The 21,836-nt window shown below is 47.3% G+C and overlaps 1 protein-coding gene across 1 annotated transcript in view; it reads right to left on the bottom strand.

The window, feature by feature from the left end:
• Window positions 1-21,836, bottom strand: part of LHPP (phospholysine phosphohistidine inorganic pyrophosphate phosphatase) — a 79,091-nt gene that overhangs the window by 35,864 nt on the left and 21,391 nt on the right. Inside the window, exon 6 of the mRNA XM_062001456.1 lies at window positions 17,855-17,946. Coding sequence (XP_061857440.1) covers window positions 17,855-17,946 — 92 coding nt within the window. The remainder of the gene's footprint in view (window positions 1-17,854; window positions 17,947-21,836) is intronic.

Here is a 21,836-nt window from a genome sequence, read left to right as displayed (position 1 = left end):
GGAGAGGAGAGGAGAGGAGAGGAGAGGAGAGGAGAAAAAGCACTGTTCAAGGGAGGAAGGGCTCTTTCACTTCCAGCTACAGCCCAGTGCAGGTACTAGTCTCTGAACTCAGAGTTGGGTTGTTGCCCATAAATGACGAGAGAAGCAAGATTTGGACAGTATTTTTGAAATCCCTGGGATTTTCCCACCAGGACAGACCAAACTTTGATACAGTCACTCCACAGCACCAATGAGGTTTCCCTCCATACCCATGTGCTTTGCAGTGCAGCAGACAGGCTTCCTCCAGGAAAAGCATGGTTCATTTATCTGCCTGCTTCATACTGTGATTCTCCTGATGCTGACGCCGTTTCACACGTACCACACTGCATGTGCCATACTGCAACAGCCTGCCTACCCACAGCACTCAGGGGTGCTTTATGCAAACACTCCACAAGGCACAAACAACACTGGGTGGCTTTTTTTGAGTCCTAGCTCTTTTAGGAAGGTGTTAAATACCATATCTCATCTCCTGGTTGCATTATTTGGGGGGGTTGTGCCTCTTCTTTAAGAATCCCAACAGAAAAGACCAAAGCTGGACCAGGGTTGGGTTTTTTTTCTGTCCCAGTAACTACAATTTGCAGATAGGAAATCCCTGCCAAGTGTCCCAACTACATGACATGTGCTGGCTCTGGATGTGGAGCCAGCATTGACTTAGAAAGCAGGCCCAGCAATCTCAGCATAAAGGACACTTCACCCACACTGTGTTCTGAAATGAGCTTGACAACATAGTGACAGCCACGTGGCCTTCTGGAGACAGCAGCCTGTCTTCTCTCTAAGAGTCTGGCCTCTCTAGGGAGTTATGTACCCTGCCCTGAGTCCTCCTGTGGTTTTACAGTCACATAGTGCTGTGCTTTTGGAAAGGTCCTCTTTCCTTTCGCTGTACAAAAGATCCAGCTAACAAAGGGAGGAAAAGAATTAGCAACCCAGGGAAAGCAGTAAAAGTGATGGCAAACAACGTGGGGTTGGTATGCAAGCTGCAATCTCAGAACAGATAAACCAAGACAACAAACTATTCTCAAACCTCCTGTAATTACACAGAACTTCCCTGTTATTTGTAAGGGCAGCAGACTGAACAAGACAGGGGAGCAGCCTAAGCTGCCAGTAGATATTCATATTTCCATGCTGCCTGTATCTCCAATCCAATAAATACAGAATCCAACCAGCTGGCCTGTGCACTGCTGTGCCAATAGGTTGTTCTCTATTGCTATTGCTTGTGCACAGCTTGGACATAGAGCAGAGCTGAGTTTCCAAAGGGAATAATAAACATGCTTGAGAAAGTCACTGATTTGGAAATAAAACCCCTTAAACCAACATGGATCACTAGGAACTCAGCTGGGATTTGTCTGACTGCTGTAATCCCAAAGGCAGGGTGCAAGGAGACCCCAAACCCACCTCCACAGAGACCCTGTTGCTGATGGGGAGCTCGTTGTGCAGAGTGTAGGGCAGCTCTCTGCCACCAGCACCCAAAGTGCCATCACAGGGCTTGGGGTCTCTCAGGACCCCCAGCATGTCCCTGCTCCTGCCCAGGCTCAGGCTTTGGCAGACTCTGCAGAACAGCTCCCTCACATCCAATAGCCTCTGCTTGCCTGCCAGCACACAGTAGTACATAAGAAGAGAGCAAGGCAGTCACATAAAGAAAGAAACAAAGAAAGAAAGACAGGAATCTGGGGCAAAGAGACAGGGAAGGGAGAAACAAGGTGGAAAATTAAAGGAGACTGGATGCAGTAAGGCTGACCAAGAGAAAAAACATACATTTGGTGTATTCTGTTCATGGGGCCACAAGTACCTTTGTTTAACAGGTTATGCTGCCTTCAGCATCCCCTGGGTGTCTGCCACAGAACTGGGCTGACTCTCCTTACACAGAAATGGGGTGGATTCAATATTACCACACTCTCAAGGATTTCTATAGGCTTCTGTCCTATACATTTGCAATGCAGAGATCTGGCCAAATTCCCCACAGAGCAATTGCTATAGAAAACTGTTGTTTTACTGCCTAGTCAATCTTCTAGGAGTTTCCTATAAAGATAGCAGCTCCTGGATTTACTTGGCAATCAGCCCCTTTCCAGATGACGGCCACCTGGGATCAAGTTAGTTTGCTAACAGGCCGAGGCAGCGTGAAAACGGACGTGAATCCAGCCCCAGACAAATGTTGTGTCACAGCTCTCATGGCCAGTGCAGAAATACTCAGGCAAGACAGTAACATTCTCAGCTGCTTCTCATTTCTTGCCACCTCCTGCCATTTTGGTAGCTGGTCCTGTCAATGCTGTCTGCCAGGCTGCCTCGGAGAAGAGGAACGGCTGGCGATCGAGTCAGAGCGCTGAAAAGGTCGTGCAGAAGCAAGGACATTGTCACTGCCTTGTACATTGGTTGTTTCGTGTCTCTGCTGTTTGCAGTTCCCTTGCAGAGGGCTGTGAGATGGGGTTTCTCTCCTCTCCATGGGACTGTGGGCTTTTCCACTCAGAAAGCACGGGTGCACGTGAGCTGGAACAAGCAGCACAGCTTTTCTCTCGGCTTTGCCTTGAGCGCTGCTCTCTTGGATAAAACCCACCTGGCCGTGTGCGTGGGCTTTGCTGGGAGTGCAGTGGGGGCCTGGGCTGGTCCAGCACTCTGCTTTCAGCCCCAGATTCCTCTCTACCTACAGAGACTGGTAATGGTTTGGTTTGTTTTCCTCCCTATACCTTTTCCTCAAGCTGGCAACAGAGCCTCATTCCTCGAGTAAAGTCAGGAGGGTCAACACAGCCTGTCACTGAGGCACTGGGGGCTGCAGCACCCTGCTCAGAAGTGCCTGGCTCTTCCTGCAAGATGTCCCTTCACTAGCTGGAAGGGACTGTGCAAGAACAGCTCATCCATCAGCAGCAACTTCAGCCTGTGCAGCGATGACACGAGTGTCCATCTAAACCCGGAAGGATCAGGCTTTGGGCTGCTCAGGAACCCCTCAACCTGAGCCTCCTGACAGCGAGTCACCACGCACGAGCACGCAGTGACCCATGGCCAAGCAGGGACAGTCACTGGGAGCCCAGGGGGGACCAGAGCTGCAGGAACTGGGAGATGCAAATCTGCTTATCCATTCCCATCAGATCCAGTTGCTCCTTTCGATCCAGGAAGCATCTGTCTGGCTGAAACGACGCTCTGCATTATGATTCAGCGTGGGTAAGTTTCAGACGGTTACATCCAAACTCTGCCGCTTCCTCTTCATTGTCTTCTTCTTTTGGCAATAGCCTGTGCTTTGGCAGTGACAAAGCCCTTGAGAGTGGCCATATTAGTACACAAGTGTGTGGGAGGAGGGTGCCAGAAGAAGCAACTTTGAGCTAAATAACGTACACTACAGCTGGAACAGACGGTCTGAGGCACTGACGGGAGGGAAGGGGGTTACTCCATCCCCCACTCTGGGACTTCCTTATTTAACATCTCCTGTAACACGCTCACTAAAACTTTCTAAGAGCCTCTTAGAGCAGCTTCTGAGAAACCCTGTGTTTACATGACATGAAAACACTCTCCCAAGATGCAGAGAATGTTGCCCCAGCTTTTTTTTGTAGCTGAAAGGGATCCGGGGGCAGGATTTTGAGAACACCTCTGCCTCTTCTGACTGGGGTGTGCAATGTTTTAAAGGGAATAAAATAATCCGGGAAGAAAGCAATACTTGTGGGATTTACAAGACCTTCTTCAGCTCTTCAAGAGTGATGGAAAAGGCTCCGAGCATCTTCAGCTGGAGAGGGATCAGATCTGCACATGGCTCTCCAGCCTGGTGAGGCTCTCCATGAGCCAGAAGCCACTCCTAAACCTCCCTCCTGCTGCCAGATCATAGAATCATAGAATGGTAGGGACCTTTAGAGATCATCCAGTCCAACCCCCCTGCAGAAGCAGGGTCACCTAGATCAGGTCACACAGGAACATGTCCAGGCGGGTCTTGAAGACCTCCAAGGAAGGAGCTTCCACACCTCCTCTGGGCAGCCTGTGCCAGGGCTCCATCACCCACATCCACTTCTAGAATTTTTGCCCATGCTGCAGCAGGAAACTGGTAAGACACAAAGACCTCAGGAAGTTACTTTGATTTTCTAACACCCGGAGCAGCTGTTGGCTGTTCAACAACCTGCCTACAAAGGGCTTGAATGTGGAGCAGAGCTGGCACTAAGGGTATAACTAAAGCTTGTGAGAGGAGTATCTTTCATGTTGGTGTCCTACCATTTTCCCAAGCACATGCAAAGATTTCTTCCTTTTGCTCAGGCCAGTTGTTTAAGAGCTCCCAGGCTGAAAAGCACTGACATTCCCTAATAAACCACCAATCCCACACTGTGACACCAGGACCTGGATGCATGCAGAAACGTGAGTCAGTCACCAAGGTGAAGAGCAGGCAGACATGGCAGCACAGGCCTGTAAAGACCCTGTTTCAGCAACCAGGGCACTGAGGCTTCCTGATACACCTCTAAACAACACATCCAAACTCCTCTTCCCCTCCTGCCTCCCCAGTTACCATCTGGAGCTTGTGGCCCTCCTGGTGACGATGCAGCTGTAGCGGTGCCAATGCAGCAGCCCCAGCGATGCTGCAGCCCTCCTGTGTGTTCATACAGGAAGGTGCAGCACGTGAGAGGCACCACGCCAGTTCAGGCAGGCAGCCTGATCTAATTGTGCATTTGGCTTTCAACTGTGGCCAGGTTCTGACAGTGGTTTAGGAAAAAGCAGGAGATTTTATATTAGAACTTGTGCCCTGAAGGAAAATTGCCTTTTGAATGTTGTTAAGTGAGAATTTGGCTTGTGCCTTCAAGCACAAAGGCTCACAGTGCTACCAAACCCCTTGGACTGAAATTCTGACTCGGAAGGACTCAAAGGACATTTTCCTTCTGCCTCTTTTGGGTCATTATTCTCATCTTTCAGGGCTTTGTGTGTGCTTCTAAGAGCTCTAAAATCCCACAGTGCTTTAGAGTTGAAGGGGAAATCGAGGCTATGCGTTTCAACCCCTGCAAGGCACGCTGGGCTGGAAAAGAGGCTTACTCTCATGGTAAGAAAAGACTGAATATTCAGCCAAAAGGCAGCACAGCTCATAACCCCACAAATGCAGACAGGCCTAGCAATTACAAACTTGCTACAAAAGAGACCAGCAATGATTATTAAACCTCAGTCCAGGCATTTTCCTCTAATATTAAATGATGGTAGCAAAAGAGCTGCCATTTCTCTGCACCTTTGCTTCCATTTACATAGATTCTGGATCACTTCTCTTTTTTAACAAAGCCTGTGTTGCCCCAAAGCATTTTGCTTTTTGTGCTGCTGCAGAAGAGGAGATGGAAGAAGCTTTGTTCCCAACAGCACAGACAGCAAAAGCTGCCTACGAAGGCCAGGTACTTCTGGCCTGCAAAGCAAGTGGAAGGGAGTGTTTGGAGTGACTGCAAGTGAGTTTTGGCCCCAGCCACATTCCTGGTTCCCACGGCCTCCGAGCAGTGACAGTGAAAATAACCAGAGCAGCCCACGGGCCATGCAGATGAACTCCCAAGGATTTAGATTACTAAAGTGCACCTCCATAAATCTAGCCAATGCTCTGCTGCAGGAAAGGGTCTGGGGTGTTAAATAAATAGACAATAAATTTCAGAGGATTTGGTAAAATTAGGATTGTCGTTACTTTTCCATTCCGAGAAGACTGATCTTGGTTATAAGGATCCCAGCCACAGCCAGGCTTCCAATAGCTCATACACTGACAAATGAAGCGTTTGCTCTCACAACAAATGCCTCTCCTTCCCCTGATGTATGCAATGTGTTCCAGATGGATGCAGAAACCATTTCTTTTTTCTTTTACACTTGCTCAGCTATTTCCAGGCACCCCATGGGCCAGAGCACCAGTAGATGTAAATCAGCAGTGTTCTACTGATTTACTCCATTCCTTATTGCACGTGAGAATCCGTCTCCCTATTTCTAAACTGAAGGTACTTCACATAGGAGATGGTAGCAATGTCCCTTAAATGAGTGCAGTAAGGAAAAACCCCACTAGACAAACACAAAAGAAGGTAATTGCACAAATCACTTTGGGCAGGCAATGTGGTGTGCCTGCCAGCTCCTGGAAAAAAACACTTTAATTAGGCTGCTTTAAATGCAGACGGGTTTTTTTTCCTTCCCCTTTTTCAACTGAGGTCTTTGTACCCCCTTTGTATGAACAGGAGTTGGCCTCAAAGTCCTCAGCCAAAACCTGTCCTTTTGCTCCACTAACGAGAGCCAGGACAGAGGGAAGAGCACCCTCAGCAGAGCCTGTGTGGGCCAGCACAAAGGAGACTGGCACCTCCAACGCCTGACGAAGGCAGACAGAGCTGCTTTTGAGATGACAAAGGTCAGTGCTGCTGCTGAACAGAGGAGTGTATTTGTACCTTTGTGATGTCTCAGCTTTCCTCTTGGCACTGGCATCTTCCAAGTGCCTGCCCAGGGGCAGCTGGGAGCCTATCTGCAGCAGGGCTGAGCCCACACAATGCCCCCACCATGGCTGTTTCCAACATATGTTTAATGCTCAAATACTTTCAAACTAAGCCTGTGAGCAATTGACCCTGTGGCCAAGCATTACTTCTAACCTCTGTGCCTCTCATCCCTCCCTGCAGGGATCTGGTTAAGGCAGGGTCTCAAAGCTCTGCTCTGGAAAGAGATGCATTAATGCCTGTATTTAACTGCCAGAAAGACATGGGAGAAAATCCCAGGTGGAAACCAGTGACTGGCTAGGAGAAAAAGCCACTCTGTAAGTTGAAGGACATTGGAGGCTGTGTCTGCTGTGAGGATTTGGCATGAGGAAGGGGATGTGAGCCTTTCCTTAAGGACTGCTCCTCAGAGTGAGTGCACAATATGGTTGAATTCATGCTGTAACAGTCTTTTAACATGCAGTATTTTTATGTGGATGTTACTTGACGACCCGTGCTACGTGCAGCAGTGCTGGTCACTGTCGTGTGCTCGCCAGCACCTCTGGCTTCCACCTCAAGTCCTCTGCACCTATCTCCAACTCTGTGGGTGAAACTACAGGACAGCTATCTAGGGGTGTGATATCAAAGAGATGCAGCTTTAAAAGCTTATGTACATAACAACACAGCTTTGTACAAAACTACTGTATCGAGAAGCTCAGGGGCTGTTGAGAGCAGTGATCAGTCCGGCCAAAAACTGCAGGAAGGGACTTTTCAAAGCAAAAGTCCATTTGCTTTTGGTAAAAGCCAACTCCCCACCTCCCTACATAGTTTAAAGATGACAAGGAAGTCGAGTATTTCCTAGAAAATCTAGGAAAAATAAAGAGCTCTGTCTGCAAGAATTAAAGCCAGCTCCTGTAGTGCTTTCATTTCTGTCTGCTCCATTACTGTGGAACGACGGGGCTGCAGCGGAGCAGCCGACCTACAGCAGGAGTGGCCTACACCACATCGCTGCCAGCTGGTTAGGTCTCTGCCTTTCACATGCTTATTCCACTTAGGCTGTACTTAATAAAAAGTACCAGGGATCAAAAGCTAACAAGTCTTACAGTCTAGTGGCAAGCAGAGATTCGTTGCTCGGTCCGAGAGGCTTCAAGCTTTCACAGAGAAAATGGGTAAAACATGGAAAAACTGCCTAAGCCCCTCTCTGGGCCATAAACACTAGGATGGGAAGCCAGTTCCTGCCTGGGCTATCACCTCATTCCACAGGCTCAGTAGATGCCAGCGAAACACCTTTGCAACAGCAGCCTGGGCGTTTCCCAGCAGACAACCAGAAAAATCCCACTCAAAGGCTGATGATGTGAAAAGCAGCTCGTCTGCACCTGTAGCTGTGGCAGATGTCTGTAAGCCAGCTTGTCTGGAGGAAGTTTCACTGCTGTGATGATCTAAGAGCATGAAAACCCCAAGAAGGGCTGGCGTGCCTCAACACTTTTCTCAGTCTCAAACCAAATCAATTGGTTTCATATTAGACATCGACACGGTAAAACTCTCCTCCTCTTTTCATTACTATTGTTAGTTACAAATACTCAGCAGTAGGGAGGAAATCAGCTCTTGACACAGTGTTTACATAGCAACAGCAGTTTTTTCTGCTTCACTTGGGACTCAGAGACCAAACACTGCCCACGGTTGTGCTTTAGGCATCTTTGCTATAACAGCATCATAAATATCTAATGAGCATTTAAAAGGCAGAAGGAAAACAGATAACAGAGACACCCCATCTAAATATCACACTTAGCTCTCACCATCTGAAGAGAGCTACTAACTCCAGTGAGGACTCACCAACGCTGAGGTAAAGGTGTCCTCGTTAGAGGAAGAGCACAGGAGTTGCCTGGCAGCATCCAGAGGGAGAAAGATGTCAGGCTGCAGAGGAAAACTGCCTAATGCATTTTTTACACACTATTATTTTTGGAGAAGACAAAGAGGCTTGGTGCAGAACTGTGAGGAACCTGGTTCAAGCAGTTTGGATTAAGAACAACAACAGCAGGGTCATCTGTGTTATTTGAGCACAGATTTGGATCAAATCCCTGAAGGGTTTGCCTGGGCAAAGCTGCTTTTAAATGTCAGAGAGCTGAAACCAAGGGAGGTCATTCAGTACCTGGCCCATGTCAGATGCTTCTGTGGCCACCATGAGCAGTACCCACACACCTGCAAGTCTAAATAATGCAGGCTCAAACCACAGCCAAGACTGATATCACCAGATATCACTGGGTGGACTGATGGTCAGAGCCTTGACTGTAGCTCAACATATTTTAGCACACCTAAAAGGAAACAAATCTTTCATACTTAAGTGATAGGCTCTGCCTGAACAGGACCTTCTGATATTGCTGTCCTCTCTCCTGAGTTATACACACACAATGCCCCAAAGATTCCTTTCTGACACGTGCTTCTGACCATTCCTCTCCTTCTTCAAGTCTTTTCTTCCCCATTCCCTCCTTGCCCTGGTTCACGGCTGTGGCAAATGTGCTGCCTGATCACCCGCTGACACACGTGTTTAGCACTCCTGTGTGGAAAGCAGCGAGTCTGGGAGCTTTTCCAGCTTCCCCTCCAGATGATGTCACCGTGGGCAGGTGCCAGGCTGGGTTACAAGCAACAGGGTCAGACATCTTCCCATTTTTAGGCCTGATTTCAGTGTCACGCAGCCAGCAGAGGAGCTGAACAGCTCACGTTGTTCAACTGCAAACGCCTGCCGGGGTTTGAACAAACAAAGCTGGGCATTGTGGCAGGTGAAGGGGCTCTGCAGCACAGGAGCCCCTTCTAAAGGCAGGTGGCAGCTGCTTTGCTCAGCACTGTGCTCTGGCAGCTCAGGCCAAGATGAAGCCCACTTCAAACTCCTTCCTACCCTTCACAAACTGTGACTGTAAATCCCAGACCAGGGTCTGAATTTGATCTGGTGCTGCAGAGCATTGCTGGCTGTGGCCTGGCCCACGAAGCCCTCTGGAAACTTGCACAGTCAGAAACATGTCTCCTCCAGTATAAACTGGGAACTGGCAGCATCCCAGGGGATGGGCAGGGGGATTGTAGAAGAAGAGCCATGCAGCTGCAGTGTACAAAACAGAGTGTTGTGCAGCCCACAGCCTCTGAGCTGACACTCACCTGCCCAGCTCTGCTAACTCCATCACCTGGCCATGCTCCCCAACTCCTCCCCAAATTCTCATTAGTGGTCATTCAACTGGTTGCATTAATTTCTCTGCTTGCAGTACACTGACCAGCTAATGCCTACGGTGTGCATCTGCCATTTAAGCAAGTGATGTATTGCTGTAGGTAGATCTGGTCCCCATCAAGCCCAGCCTGGGCAGGGGGCAGAGGAAGCTTCCCCAGAGCACATCCAGATCTGCCTGCCCTGCTTTGGAATGAGAGGCCTTACAGCCACAGGTGCCCAGATCTCTGCAGAGGCAACTCAATGGGAACAGCTTGGGTGTTTGCACTGCTGCTGTTGGAAATAGGACGGGATGACTCTCAGCCCTTCTTTCTGCAGGTCAGCAGCACTGCAGCAACATGCATTGCATGGATAAACTTCCCACCTGGGGACATATGGTGTAAATCTGCTTTTGTGTAGACTGACAGTGGTTACAAGAGGTTGGGAGTGAATGGAAGCTGGAAAGGCAAACCTGACACCCTCTCCTCCCCATACACCTCTGACTGGGAACAGAAGAAGAGCTGTGAAATTAAAGCATCTGCTGGCATAAGGAGAGTAACATGCAAAAAACATAGCCAACATCATCCCCTGAAACGACTGCAGCAAATACTCAGAGGTGCCACTGAAACTGTATTCACACAGCAACAGGCCTGTGGAGCAGGAGTAGCATTTAGCAGAGTATTAGTCCCAGCTGACCACGAGCTGACTCAGAGCAGAGTTAAGAGGAGACGAGCTGCAGGTCGACAGGAAGAGTGACAGTGTGTGCACTGGCTGCAGCTGGTGGGCAGCTGGGGCTCCCTGGCCCTGCTCCCCACAGCCCCAAGGCCCAGCACTGCTTTTAGGGATGCTGATGGCTGGAGTTGAAGCCCGTGAGCACGTGGAGCTGAGCTGGAGCCATAGAAGCCGTTGGCAGGGACTGAAAACCACAGCCAAGTAAGAATCATCATCGTTTCAGGGCAAAGTGTGAACGTGAGTCATGCCCCAGCACCAGCTGCAAGCTGTCTTCATTCCCAGTGAAGAACACTGCCTGGCTGCTCCTCACCCAAACCCCTTTTCTCACATTACACTCTTCCTCCAGCCACAGTACATAGCAATCACAGAGCCATCAGAGTCTCCCACCTAAATTCCCCCACCACTTGCAGAAGACATAAAGCTGACACTGCTGGGTGCTTTACTTTTAAGTCTGGGTAAGTCACATCATGTCCCACAAACCGGATGAAAACCAGCCACCAGCCTGAGCCCAGCAGAAGCAGCTGGAGGGGCAGCAGGCCCATGTCCTGCAACTGCTTCCTCAGCCTGAGCAGGCTGGTAGCCTTCCTCCCACACCACTCAACACCCACCTCCATCACCACTGCAGCTGCTGAGGCAGCCACCCACCTGCAGCAGGGCCCCAGCGTGGCTCTGGGACTAACTGGGATGCTGGTGGTCCTCTGAGAGCATCCCACAGCCTGACTCCCCTGCAACTGCACGGCCGTGTGCCCTGGCAGACCGACACAAACACTCTGCATCTCAGGAGCAAAAAACCACAGCAGGGACCAGGCAGCTACTCTGGATTTGTTGGTTAAACCCACTCTTAGAGGAAAATACAAGTATCACTAGCTAAGCCTGCAGGTGATCCTCCAGCATCCACACAGCAGAGCGTTACAGCATGAATACTGGGTTGTTTTGTGCTTTGCAGGGTGCCAGCACAAGGTATTGCTCCAGCAGCACAGCTCCTCACATGTTTACAGTGCGAGCACGAGCCCAAGCCAGAAGATGAAGTTTCAGATAGGGAACCATTTGCTCGGAGGGAGTTACATCAGCAGCTGGCTTGGCCTGCCTCTCTCTTGTTTGCTTCTCTCTCCCTTTGAAAACAAGGCTCTGCTTTGCTTTTATCAACCAGAGCAGTCTCCCCTTCTGCCCCGCTCCCCGTGCTGCTCGTTGAGAGGCCTTCATGCACCGAGTGAGCTGGGGTGACATTTAACTACAGGAAAAAAAGATGCAGAGAAGAGGAACCTGTGTTTTAACCCCCCGAAATCTCTGTAGTGCAAGCCCAACTGTGCAGCTGTCCCAGTTCTGCCATTCCTGCAGCACATTTCAACACGCTCATTAGCATTTCTACGGAAATAAAGTAGTCAGGGGTTGGTATGGTATTCATCATGGCTGTCAAATGTTGAACAAGCTAATAAAGCTCAGCATTCTGCCAGTGACAAGTGTTGAGAAACACTGCTGCGCTCGGCCAGCTCCCAGGACTGCTTCGACCAGGGACTTTGTCTGCTGCAGCCTTATGCTGGCGCTGAGAAAAGGCCCCTAAAGGTACAAACAAGCAAGCACCTGCTGCCTGTTCCATCTCAGGCTCATGTCTGAGAGAGGCTGGGGGTCTAGCAGGAGATAGAGGTGGGCCTGTCCTACCAAAAGCCTGCAGGTCTCCTCGGACAGGCAGCTTGGGGGAGGCTCCGGGTGGCTGCCGTGACAGCAGCTGCTGTGCAGGCCATGAAGTCTCTGTGGAAACCTTGGAAAGCCCCTGAGCTGCCTCCTTGCAGGCAGCCCTGCCACCACCACCTCAGCTCATGAATTATGTAGGGAGGAGAGAAACACAGACATGTTGGACAAGCAGCTGCCAAGGGCTCTGGTGTTACTCACACAGACACAGGAGTGTACATGGCCATGTTGGCTGCAGGACAGCTGCCAGCCCAGGCTGAAAGGGCATGTACTACAGAGACACCGAGGCACCAGAGCAAAAGGGAATGAAAGCAAAGCAGCCATTAGCTTTGGATGCTTTGCAGAGAGGGTCTGGAAGTGCTTTAGTTCCCTACATCAAGCCCATCTGAGCCACGTGCCTTCCCAGATCCCACTGACTCTTGCTTTTAGTAGCAGTTATTGGTACCACATCCTCCTCTTTGAGCCCTTTATTTGTCCACTTCAGAAGAGGAGAAATGGAAACCTTTAAGGCAGTTGTCTTTGCCACTGCATGCGTTGTGTGGATGTGAAGCAAGAGGGGAAGCAAAACTGCAGCACAGGCTGACGTGGTCACTACCATCTTGATTTGCAAAATGCAAATTGCTTCCTTTCTTAAGTGTTTGAGATGTGACAGCTGATTAGAACAGAACTGTTAAGGAAAGCTTGGTTGTATCAATCTCATTTTTCAGAATGGCACGTAAGCATCCATCCAGCACCCAGCATGGTTCTGTCCTTAGCACACCCTGCTCCCTTCAGGTTTATAACAGTACCAACAAACAAATGAGCTGGCTAGTGAAAATAAGCACAAACTCCCATTTCTCTTTTAGACTGAAGATAATGAAATTTACACATTGCCTACAATGTAGAGGAATTTTCCCTTCTCCCTTGCACCTTTAAGCAAGAGGATGTATGTTTTACCTCAACTATAATCTGTATATAGAACAGAATAGTTCATTTGAAAAGGACCTACAAGAATTATCTAGTCCAACTGGTATTTCTAATATCAAACAGCAACTTTCCAGTAAAGTAAACACTGGGCTGTGTTCAGCTAAGGAAACAGAAACACTCAAGACACACAAAAGATGATTTTTTAGAGTCAGAGGGCAGAATCTGCCTTCCAGTTCACCATTTGTAGTCCAACAATAACGTCTTTCCAATGGAATTCATTACTTTGCACTGCAATTGGCCATACTCTACACTGAAAAGTGGATGATTTGACTGTAACACCACGCTACAGAAGCAAGAACTTGAACCTTCTCATGGGCCACTCATTCCTAAAGCACCAGATACAAAACCTGTCATTTCAATGTGTCTGGACACTTGAGAGTACTGGGACAATTTAAGTCTGTCAGATGAGTATGTGTATGCTAAGCAGGAGTTTCCCTGAAGTTCCTCTTCAAAGGATTCAAAGATTATGGTAACCAAATGATAGTCGAGAAAGTGATAAACACATGTGAAGATTGTCACGTGGACAGAGCCAACTGTGATTTGAATCTGCAATAAATGGTGAGTAAGACTCTGCCTGAGGATTGTCTGCAATCAGCTGTCATGCTAGAATGAAACCCAACTTGATGACACTAGGTTTTAAGAAACGTTGCTTAAGACATTAACTAACACGAATTACAATACAACTTTTCACAGTGTACTATGAGTTGGAAGGTTTTTTCCATTTAACACTTGACATAGGATTAATTACCAGGAGCGTGAGGCCATCAAAATGCCTCTGGTTGTGTTTCAGCACAAAGGGAGTGCCCCTGCCTGCTCGTTCTCATGACGCACTTCTGGTGTGCTCTGTCAAGGGCCAGGAGATGTGAACAAACTAACCAAGTTGTTCATCTTGGTTGTGGTTAGTAATGCAGTGAGCAAGAAAGCCAGGGTGGAGGGACTCTACTTCTCTGCAGAGCAATAAGCTGTGACTGCCTCTTCACAAAGGGTGTTGTGAGCTTTCACTTACAGAGACAGCTGTGAGCTCAGCTATGGGTGCAAAACTTCTGTTGTAAGACTAATTTAATAACCTCATTCAGGAAGTTCCATGCTGACCCACTCTGTTTTTCCCAATCCTTTATCAGCTGACCATGGCAACCTAAAAGACTTTTCCTCTGCCACAACTTCTGTCTTGATCATGTCTGCATTTTCCTTCTGGCAAGCCAATTTCCTATAAAACTGTACACATTCTGTATGTCTTCCTCGATCAGATAGGAGGAACAGATCACAAGCCACTTCATTAAGAAAGCTGGGATGGTTATTCTCAGAGGATAATTACAAAGTGAGGAAACTCAAGAATGGCAACATGAAGTAACTTGACCCAGTTCTCCTGGAGAACAGTGGCAGAGCTGGAGATGACAGATCTCACAGGCCTCGATCCTTTTATCCTCCATCCCTGGGGCATCCCTTATGTTTGTAACCAGGAAGCTCAGCGGTGTTGTGCTATCAGCTAAGGCCATGACACAAATCCCTAATCAAATGAAGAAAACCTCACATGGGCACTGAGAGGGGATGAACCCATACTACCAGACTCTGAAACCCTTTTGGGGCCCACAGGTGAGCAGAGGCAGTGGCTATCACTGCCATGAATATTCCTGGCTACGGCTGCTCACCAGCAATGGAAAGCTCTTTACTTACAAACCAAGACATGTAAACAGCAATGAGGAGAAAGGGATAAATAATTCTTTTACCCTGCCAAGAACCACCTGTGATTTGACACATTGACACACCTGAAGCTGTTTCCATGCAGAGACAGTTGGAGAAGCCTCAAAGTAGTTTTTCTCTGCTCTAACTTGCCCGCTACGAAGAGGAACGAGGATATTACACAGCCCTGCAGAATCAATAGGTATTGTGGAAGTTATTGGTTTGATGTCAAGGCCAATTAGCTCCAAGTGGAATTAGCACATACCTTGTGCAGGAAGACAAGTACATGTTCTTCCCTAGATGGGAAAGATGTTGGCCAGAAAGGGATTCCACAGAGCTGTGCACAGACAATTTGGAATTAGTGTCAGATTTCCCAGTGCTAACACCTAACAGCAGCTTCCTCTCTCAGACCATAAAGGTCTGAAACAATGACCTGCTCTGTCCCAGATATGGGACAAACTGAGAGTGGACAAACTTGCAGACCAAATTGACCCTTTGCATTTGGACTTTACACTTAAGAAAGGCTATACTTGGCCAATCCAACTGCTCAGCCCATGCCAGAGAAACTTGTTGGCTGGGGTCAACTCAAAACACCCCCTTATCCCAACACCTCCCACTATTGCCTTAACTTGTGCCAGTGGAAATTTTATTCCATGTTGCAGGTTGGAATCACTCTGTTGTTTATTATTTTATTCTCAGACCAGCTCAGTATCTGTTTTGCTGAAGTGAGGCACCACTGTTGTGGTGGAAAGGGGAAAACACTACTCACGGCTATAGAAACACTGAGACAACTCAACTGGGGTGATCACCCACATCCAAAGCGCAGGAGTCTCATGACTGAAACGTGTGGAAATCCCAGCTCACCAACACTCAGCGTCTACACCAAAAACCTGATGCCTTCCTGCTTTGCATTTTTGCACAAACTGCCCGAGATTCTGGGGAGGTCCCGAAGCTGTGGCTGACGCTGAACTGAATGTAGTAACGGTGCCATCCAGAGGTACTTGGGTGTAGCACACAGCAAGGACTACCACACAAGTGAGAGAGGACTTCTGCATAATCCTTTACAGTAGACTTTAAACCCACCATAAAACAATGACTTTTTGGATATTTTTAATTTATCTTGCCCATCAGCTTTCATTCACTTCCCTTTTTCCTTCTCAATAATCACCGTTGTGTTTTGATTTTACATGTATATTAAACCAGCCATTCTTTAAAATACATACATCCCTGACCTCTCTTGGCAAAGAGCTATTTCATTTTACTCACAGTTGCTAACAACAGGACTGGCACCACAGTGCAGAGGAACACTCATCTGTATTTTGCTGCCCCACAATAGTACGTGATATCAGATAACAGCAACCACACACTGAAACGGGAAACGTAACAGTGGAAACCAATCTTTCTTTTCCCCATCCAGAACAGCTGGTGACTCCCTTTCAGCTGTGAAATCATGACTCAAACTTAAAACAAGAAAACGTTTTTCCAGCATATGATTATACATATTTATGTGTGTGTGTGAATATACAGTTCATGGCAGTTGCCCAAACAGTTTGGATGCAGCATCACCTGTGGCATGTTTTACAATAGGCAAAGTGTATTACAGGAGGTACTTGTTCAGTAGCAAAGGTTTAAATCACTTCTGTGGGCAGAGATACCTGCTCCACTGACACCCATATCTGTGTGGCATGGGGATTCACAAAGGGAGTCCCTTAATATCAGAGTAAAATCAACCACTGAGTCCTTATTTTCTCCCTTAGGAAATGAGTTCACACCGATTACAGACAATCTCAACAGCACAAACTGTATGTTTACTTCCTCAGCCTTTGGGATGTTTTTAAGCTCTGTTCAGGTAGGTAACTGATATTCAGGTGAACTGTCTTAAAGATGCAAAAATACACAACATACACTGTGTCTTCTTCTGTGTCTCCTCAGAAATCATCACTTACTGGGTATGATTTTATCACCTTGTAAAAACAAAGGAAAACCAAGAAACAGACTGACTGAGAACTATCAAAACAACTTTTCAGATAGCCTATGGCAAGCAACATCCTCACTTGCTGCACCCTTCCCCTCACTTGCTGCATCCTTCCCCAGACCAGAATCTTTAGTGTCAGGATTTGAAAATGGAGAAAAATGGTACAAGTACAAATGATGTCAAACAACAGATGGTGTTGCTGAACCATGCCTAGTACAAAGAAGCAGGGTTATGGCTAACAGGAGATTTCCAGTGTTACAGAATCCAAATATGAAATGTAGGGACTGCTGCCTGCACTGCCTTTGGAGACTCACCTTGAGTTGATCTCAAACCTAACCTGGTCTGAGCATCAGATGATAGTTTCATTTTCCAGCAGGCAATCCTGGACCATGCCCTGTTTATAACTGCCCTTGGGTCTCCTATGAGCAGTTGCAGAAAGATAGCTCTTGGTTCAATGCAAGCACAGGATCATGGAGACACCTGCATGGAGCAAGGCTTGAGGGGTCATTTGATGAGAGAGCCTGCAGAAGCCTGCACTCTGGTAAAATGAGAAGGGGAGAAACAGCTCTCACATTCCAGACATCTCAGTGCTGAATCCATGTCTGGAGGAAATGGCAGACATATGGAGTCCTTCACAAAGCTGTGAGATATGACCCACAGAGATCACTGAGTCAACAGTCTAATTTTATAATCCTAACCCTGCTAGAAATTTCAGACATGCCTTGTATCAAGTGGGTAACACTTGCACCCAGCATCAAACAAAACAAGCAGCACATCAGCTCTATGCACTGTGATGAAATAACATTGCAGCAGTAATTTAACAGAAGGTATTTCTTTAAAACATGAATGACAATATGTCTTCCTCTTCCTGACACTTTCATCCAAACAGTGTTTTCCCTAATTGTGGTTTGTAAATGTCACCATCCACCCAAGCCCAACTGCAGCACAAGGAGGTGTTTGTTCAGACAGCAAATGTAAGTGTACACTGGTGGTAAATTTGTGTCACCAATGGGAAACGACTTGGAGGAGGCCTGAAAAAACTCTGTTTGTGTGCAATAGCTGTGAATGTGCAGCAGATTCCAAACTTGTACCCCCTCTTCTCTCAGAAATGAAGGTGGTGTCAGGAAATCAGCACAGTGTCGTTTGGCAGAAAGGTGAACACCACCCCCTTCCCTACAGCTGCTTCCCTCCCGAGCAGGGTGTTGGGTGTGCACTGACCTGTATTTCCCTGTCCGCACTTGCAGAGCTCTGATCCCGCACTGCTGGGCACCCCCGACATCGCTCACAATATCATCTCCAATCATGAGGGCCTGTCAAAGCAATGAAATACACAAAAACTGGTCTCAAGTGCATTTTATTTCTGCCATACGTCATGCTCCTTTGACATACCAAACAGCTTGATTTGATGTTTAATACTGCCATCAGACAAATTAAACAAGATAATATTGTCATGCTATTGATTAAAAGTCATCCTACCTTGAATATAATTCATGCTAGAGCTCCTCAAGCAATGCACTAGTGCCACACACATCTGCACAATCTGTAATCAATCACTAAAACCAAAGTGATTCGGCACAGTTCGAAGAAGAGGCTGAATTTGATGAAGCTGGTCCTATTCTGTTCCTAATGGTGCATTTACATTGCGCTCCACGCAGTTTCAGTTGAGCTTAGCTTTTGAAACATTCCCTCAACATTGGTATTCTAGAAGCCAGTCCAAAGCTTAAGCTTGTAATCATTGAGATGTTTCACTTGGCAGAGCTTAATCCCAACCCCCACTCAGGCTGAGGCAGAAATGGGCAAAATCACTGTCAAATGGAATCCATTGATTTTTGCCCAGTGTGATACGACAGGCAGAGGCCCGGCGTGGTTTGTGTTACAGTCAGCTTACATCTATGCAAATAGCAATTAACTCAACTGAGTAGATTACCAAAATAACTGAGAAAAGACCTTCTAAGATTGTCTGGGGGATGAAAACACGTGGTTTGCACGCTCACTTCAGAGTTGCCATCTTTGTGAAAGTCCTTTGTTAAACTGAAGCCTATCAGCCAAGGGGTTTTCCTCACTACAACTGCATCTTCGAGATTTCAAGTGCTTGTTATCATCCTGCATCACAAAAATATGACATTTATTTTGTTTTTTCAAATTTAGAAACGTTTGAGGGGGGCTCATTTTATGGTTTCAATAAAAAGCAGCATATTTGCAAAACAGTCATCTTAATTAATAAGCAAAACCTCATCTTTTAACGTTCCAAAGGCATTCTGACTACTCTGAAGGCAGCATCTAAACCTGGGGAAACACACCAGCTCTACCTTATCTACCTGATTTTAAAGTGTGCTTTTGCACCTTCTGTGTTGAAGTGGAATTTTATCTAAAACAGATTCATTAGTTGTGTCTTCAGCCACTTGATCTTCACCTTATTGACTTAGCCTCCTGCTTCATAATCCTGGCAGGTTTTCACAACCACAGCACCTTGCGACTCTAGCAGTTCCTGCCTGGATTCCCCTTCTTCCCAAGCACTTTTGGTTATTTTCATACCTTCACATCAGATACATGTAGTCACTGTGCAAACTGTTTCCTTCCTTACCATAGAAATTGTCCTTATATTTCATGTGGTTTGAGTTTTCCCGGGGTCTGTCCCACATATGGGGCTTAGGAGGTCAGGCTTGGTTTGCAAGGGGACTCAGGCTGTCTTAGATGGTGGCTGGGCTACTGAGAGCAGCACCAAGAAGGACTCTGCCAGGCACACACAGAAAGCCAACCCTGCATTCTTCCATCTCTGGAGAACTGATAAATAGGCCCTCGTTGGAGAGGTCATGGGAACGAGGTGCCCATGCAGGAGAAGGGATCGGCTTCTCCAGAAGCAGCAATCTATGGGAACACCGAGTCTTTTCACACAGCTGGCTACAGCTTTAAACTCAAAACCAGACAGAAAGTCTGCATTACACATTCCAGTTACCACTTCTGCCTAACAAAATCCTCTCCTTCCTTTGCCTTCACATGGCAGCACCACTCTTTTACATAGCATGCGACCATACCTGAGCCAGTGCATCTTCTGTTCACTCACACTTGAGCTCCCATTCTGTAACCTGCCTGCTGGGCAGGACTAAATTATACACATTGAACAAGTCTAAAAACACTACAGCTCTTGAGCTAGTTTTAATAGTCATCTAATTACAACCAAATCTTCTCCCACCTAGTACACAGCATGTATAGGAAACTTCAGCATATACCTAAGGACTCAGTTGAACAGAAGATTTTCTGAGAGCATTCATAAAGCAAACTGAGCTAGGAGCACACTTATCTGTTTCTGTCAGCTGAAGCTGGTCCAATCTCTTTTGGGGAACCCATCAGGAGTGGTGTGCAAGATTGTATACAGTAAGTACTAGCCCAGCCTTTCTTCAATGTTGTTTTTTAATACTGTTGACATGAAGGATGATCATCATCCCTCAAGAGATGGAATGCAATAGGATGCCCTCCCAAGCCAAGGGTAATTTGTTTGGTACTACAGTTGAAGAAGTTTATTTTGAATGCTTATACTTGCCCACCCTTGCATCACTCTGCCTAGGAGAGTCACGGCTGTGGCCAGGCTTTGAAAGCTCCTTTAAGGAGTGGAGAGATATAAAGACTCGTGACAAAGGGGTCATGCCCATAGGGAAGGAGCAGCTGCAGGCTTTGAGACAGGTAGCTCTGCTTTTCCAGCTCTTTGCTTGCAAACTGCTTCAAAGGCACCAGATGACAGGGCCTCAGTCCTTCTTGTCCTTGCATTATTGGACGATTTTCCTTATTCACTCTGCTCGTGGAGAAGAGTGTGTTCCTGATAAAATGCCTTCCCTGTAGAGTTTACCTTTCCCTATCACTCCTCCAAACACCCAATCCAACAGGAAACTGGGAAAAAAATGATGGGTCAGTAATCAGCAAATAAAGCATGGATCTGCAGATGAGGAAAAGTGAATGATCCCACTGCTACCTACAGAGCTGCAAAGAACCTGGCAATGCCGCTCCCAGCCGACCACCACTAACACCACCCACCCAAGCCCCCTTGAGATATTTAACCATTCTCAACCACTTTAATAGTTTCTAGCACTCTCTTCTTACAAAAATCCTTGTGAAACCTCCCTGAGGGGGCCAGGGAATGGTCCCACGGGGGTCCCCAGCAGCACACCTGCCCTCCGGTACCACACACCCTGAGCCCTGATGGGCAGCACGACATGACAGTTTCAATCCCAGGTTCTCAAAACCCTAAGAAAGAATTTCCTTTGAAAATGGGAAAGGGGTAGAGACCACCAGCCACTCTCTTGCTTGCCAGGGCACTGGTTTCACCCAATGCAGACAAGATGCCCAGCAGCTCTGCGAGTGCAGCTGCAGCTGAGCAGCGATGCCTGTCCGGGCCAGCTTGCAGCACACGCATACAAAGATGTACTCCAGCCCCCAGGGATTTCACAGATTTACTATCGGTGAAGGGCAATAATCACTAAAGGAGGAGCAATTATTCCCAAATCATTTAGGATTTAAAAAATCATTGGCAAGAAGATAGAGGTCAAGAGGTGCACTGTCAAGGGAAATAAAAAAACTCTACCTGTCAAATCTGGGTTTAACTTCCTCTCTGACTGCAATATGGAAAGGAGAGAAAGATAGAGAATGGAAAGGTCACATACTCACTGAAAGCAAGAATTAAAAGATCCCCATTCGTGTTCACATTTTACACAGGGATCACACCATTAATCTGTTGAATTATTCTACAGAGGTTACTTTGTTTAGATTGGCTAAATATCTCCTAGAAAGAAAGGCAAAAATGTAGTGAGATGGTCTCTCTGGTTTTAAGACAAATCATCAAATGAAAATGGGTGTGATTTATACCTTCCTGAACCATACAGCTGGTGAGATGGTGTCTGTGGTTGTACACACGCAGTAAATAAAGCACATGTGTGCCAAAGCTGAGCAAAACCACTGCTGTAGAGCAGTCCCCATCAAACTCAGGCCAGAGCAGCAGTGAAAATGGAGGAGATGAACATGTCCTCCAACAATTTGGGAACAGGAAAGCACAATCCCCATTGGACAAGCGTCTGTGGCACAGAGATTACCATCACAGTCAGCAATCTTACTGGGAGCACCTAGGCCACAGACTCAGGGCTGAATGGAGGTGGGGAACTAATTCCTCTTACCCATGCAAGCAGCCAACACTAGTGATCTTTCAGAGGTT

Source organism: Colius striatus, chromosome 8 (assembly GCF_028858725.1).
Source record: "Colius striatus isolate bColStr4 chromosome 8, bColStr4.1.hap1, whole genome shotgun sequence".
NCBI lineage: Eukaryota > Metazoa > Chordata > Aves > Coliiformes > Coliidae > Colius > Colius striatus.
The sequence above is the reverse complement of the archived record's forward strand: the minus strand, read 5'-3'. Positions and strand labels throughout refer to the sequence as shown.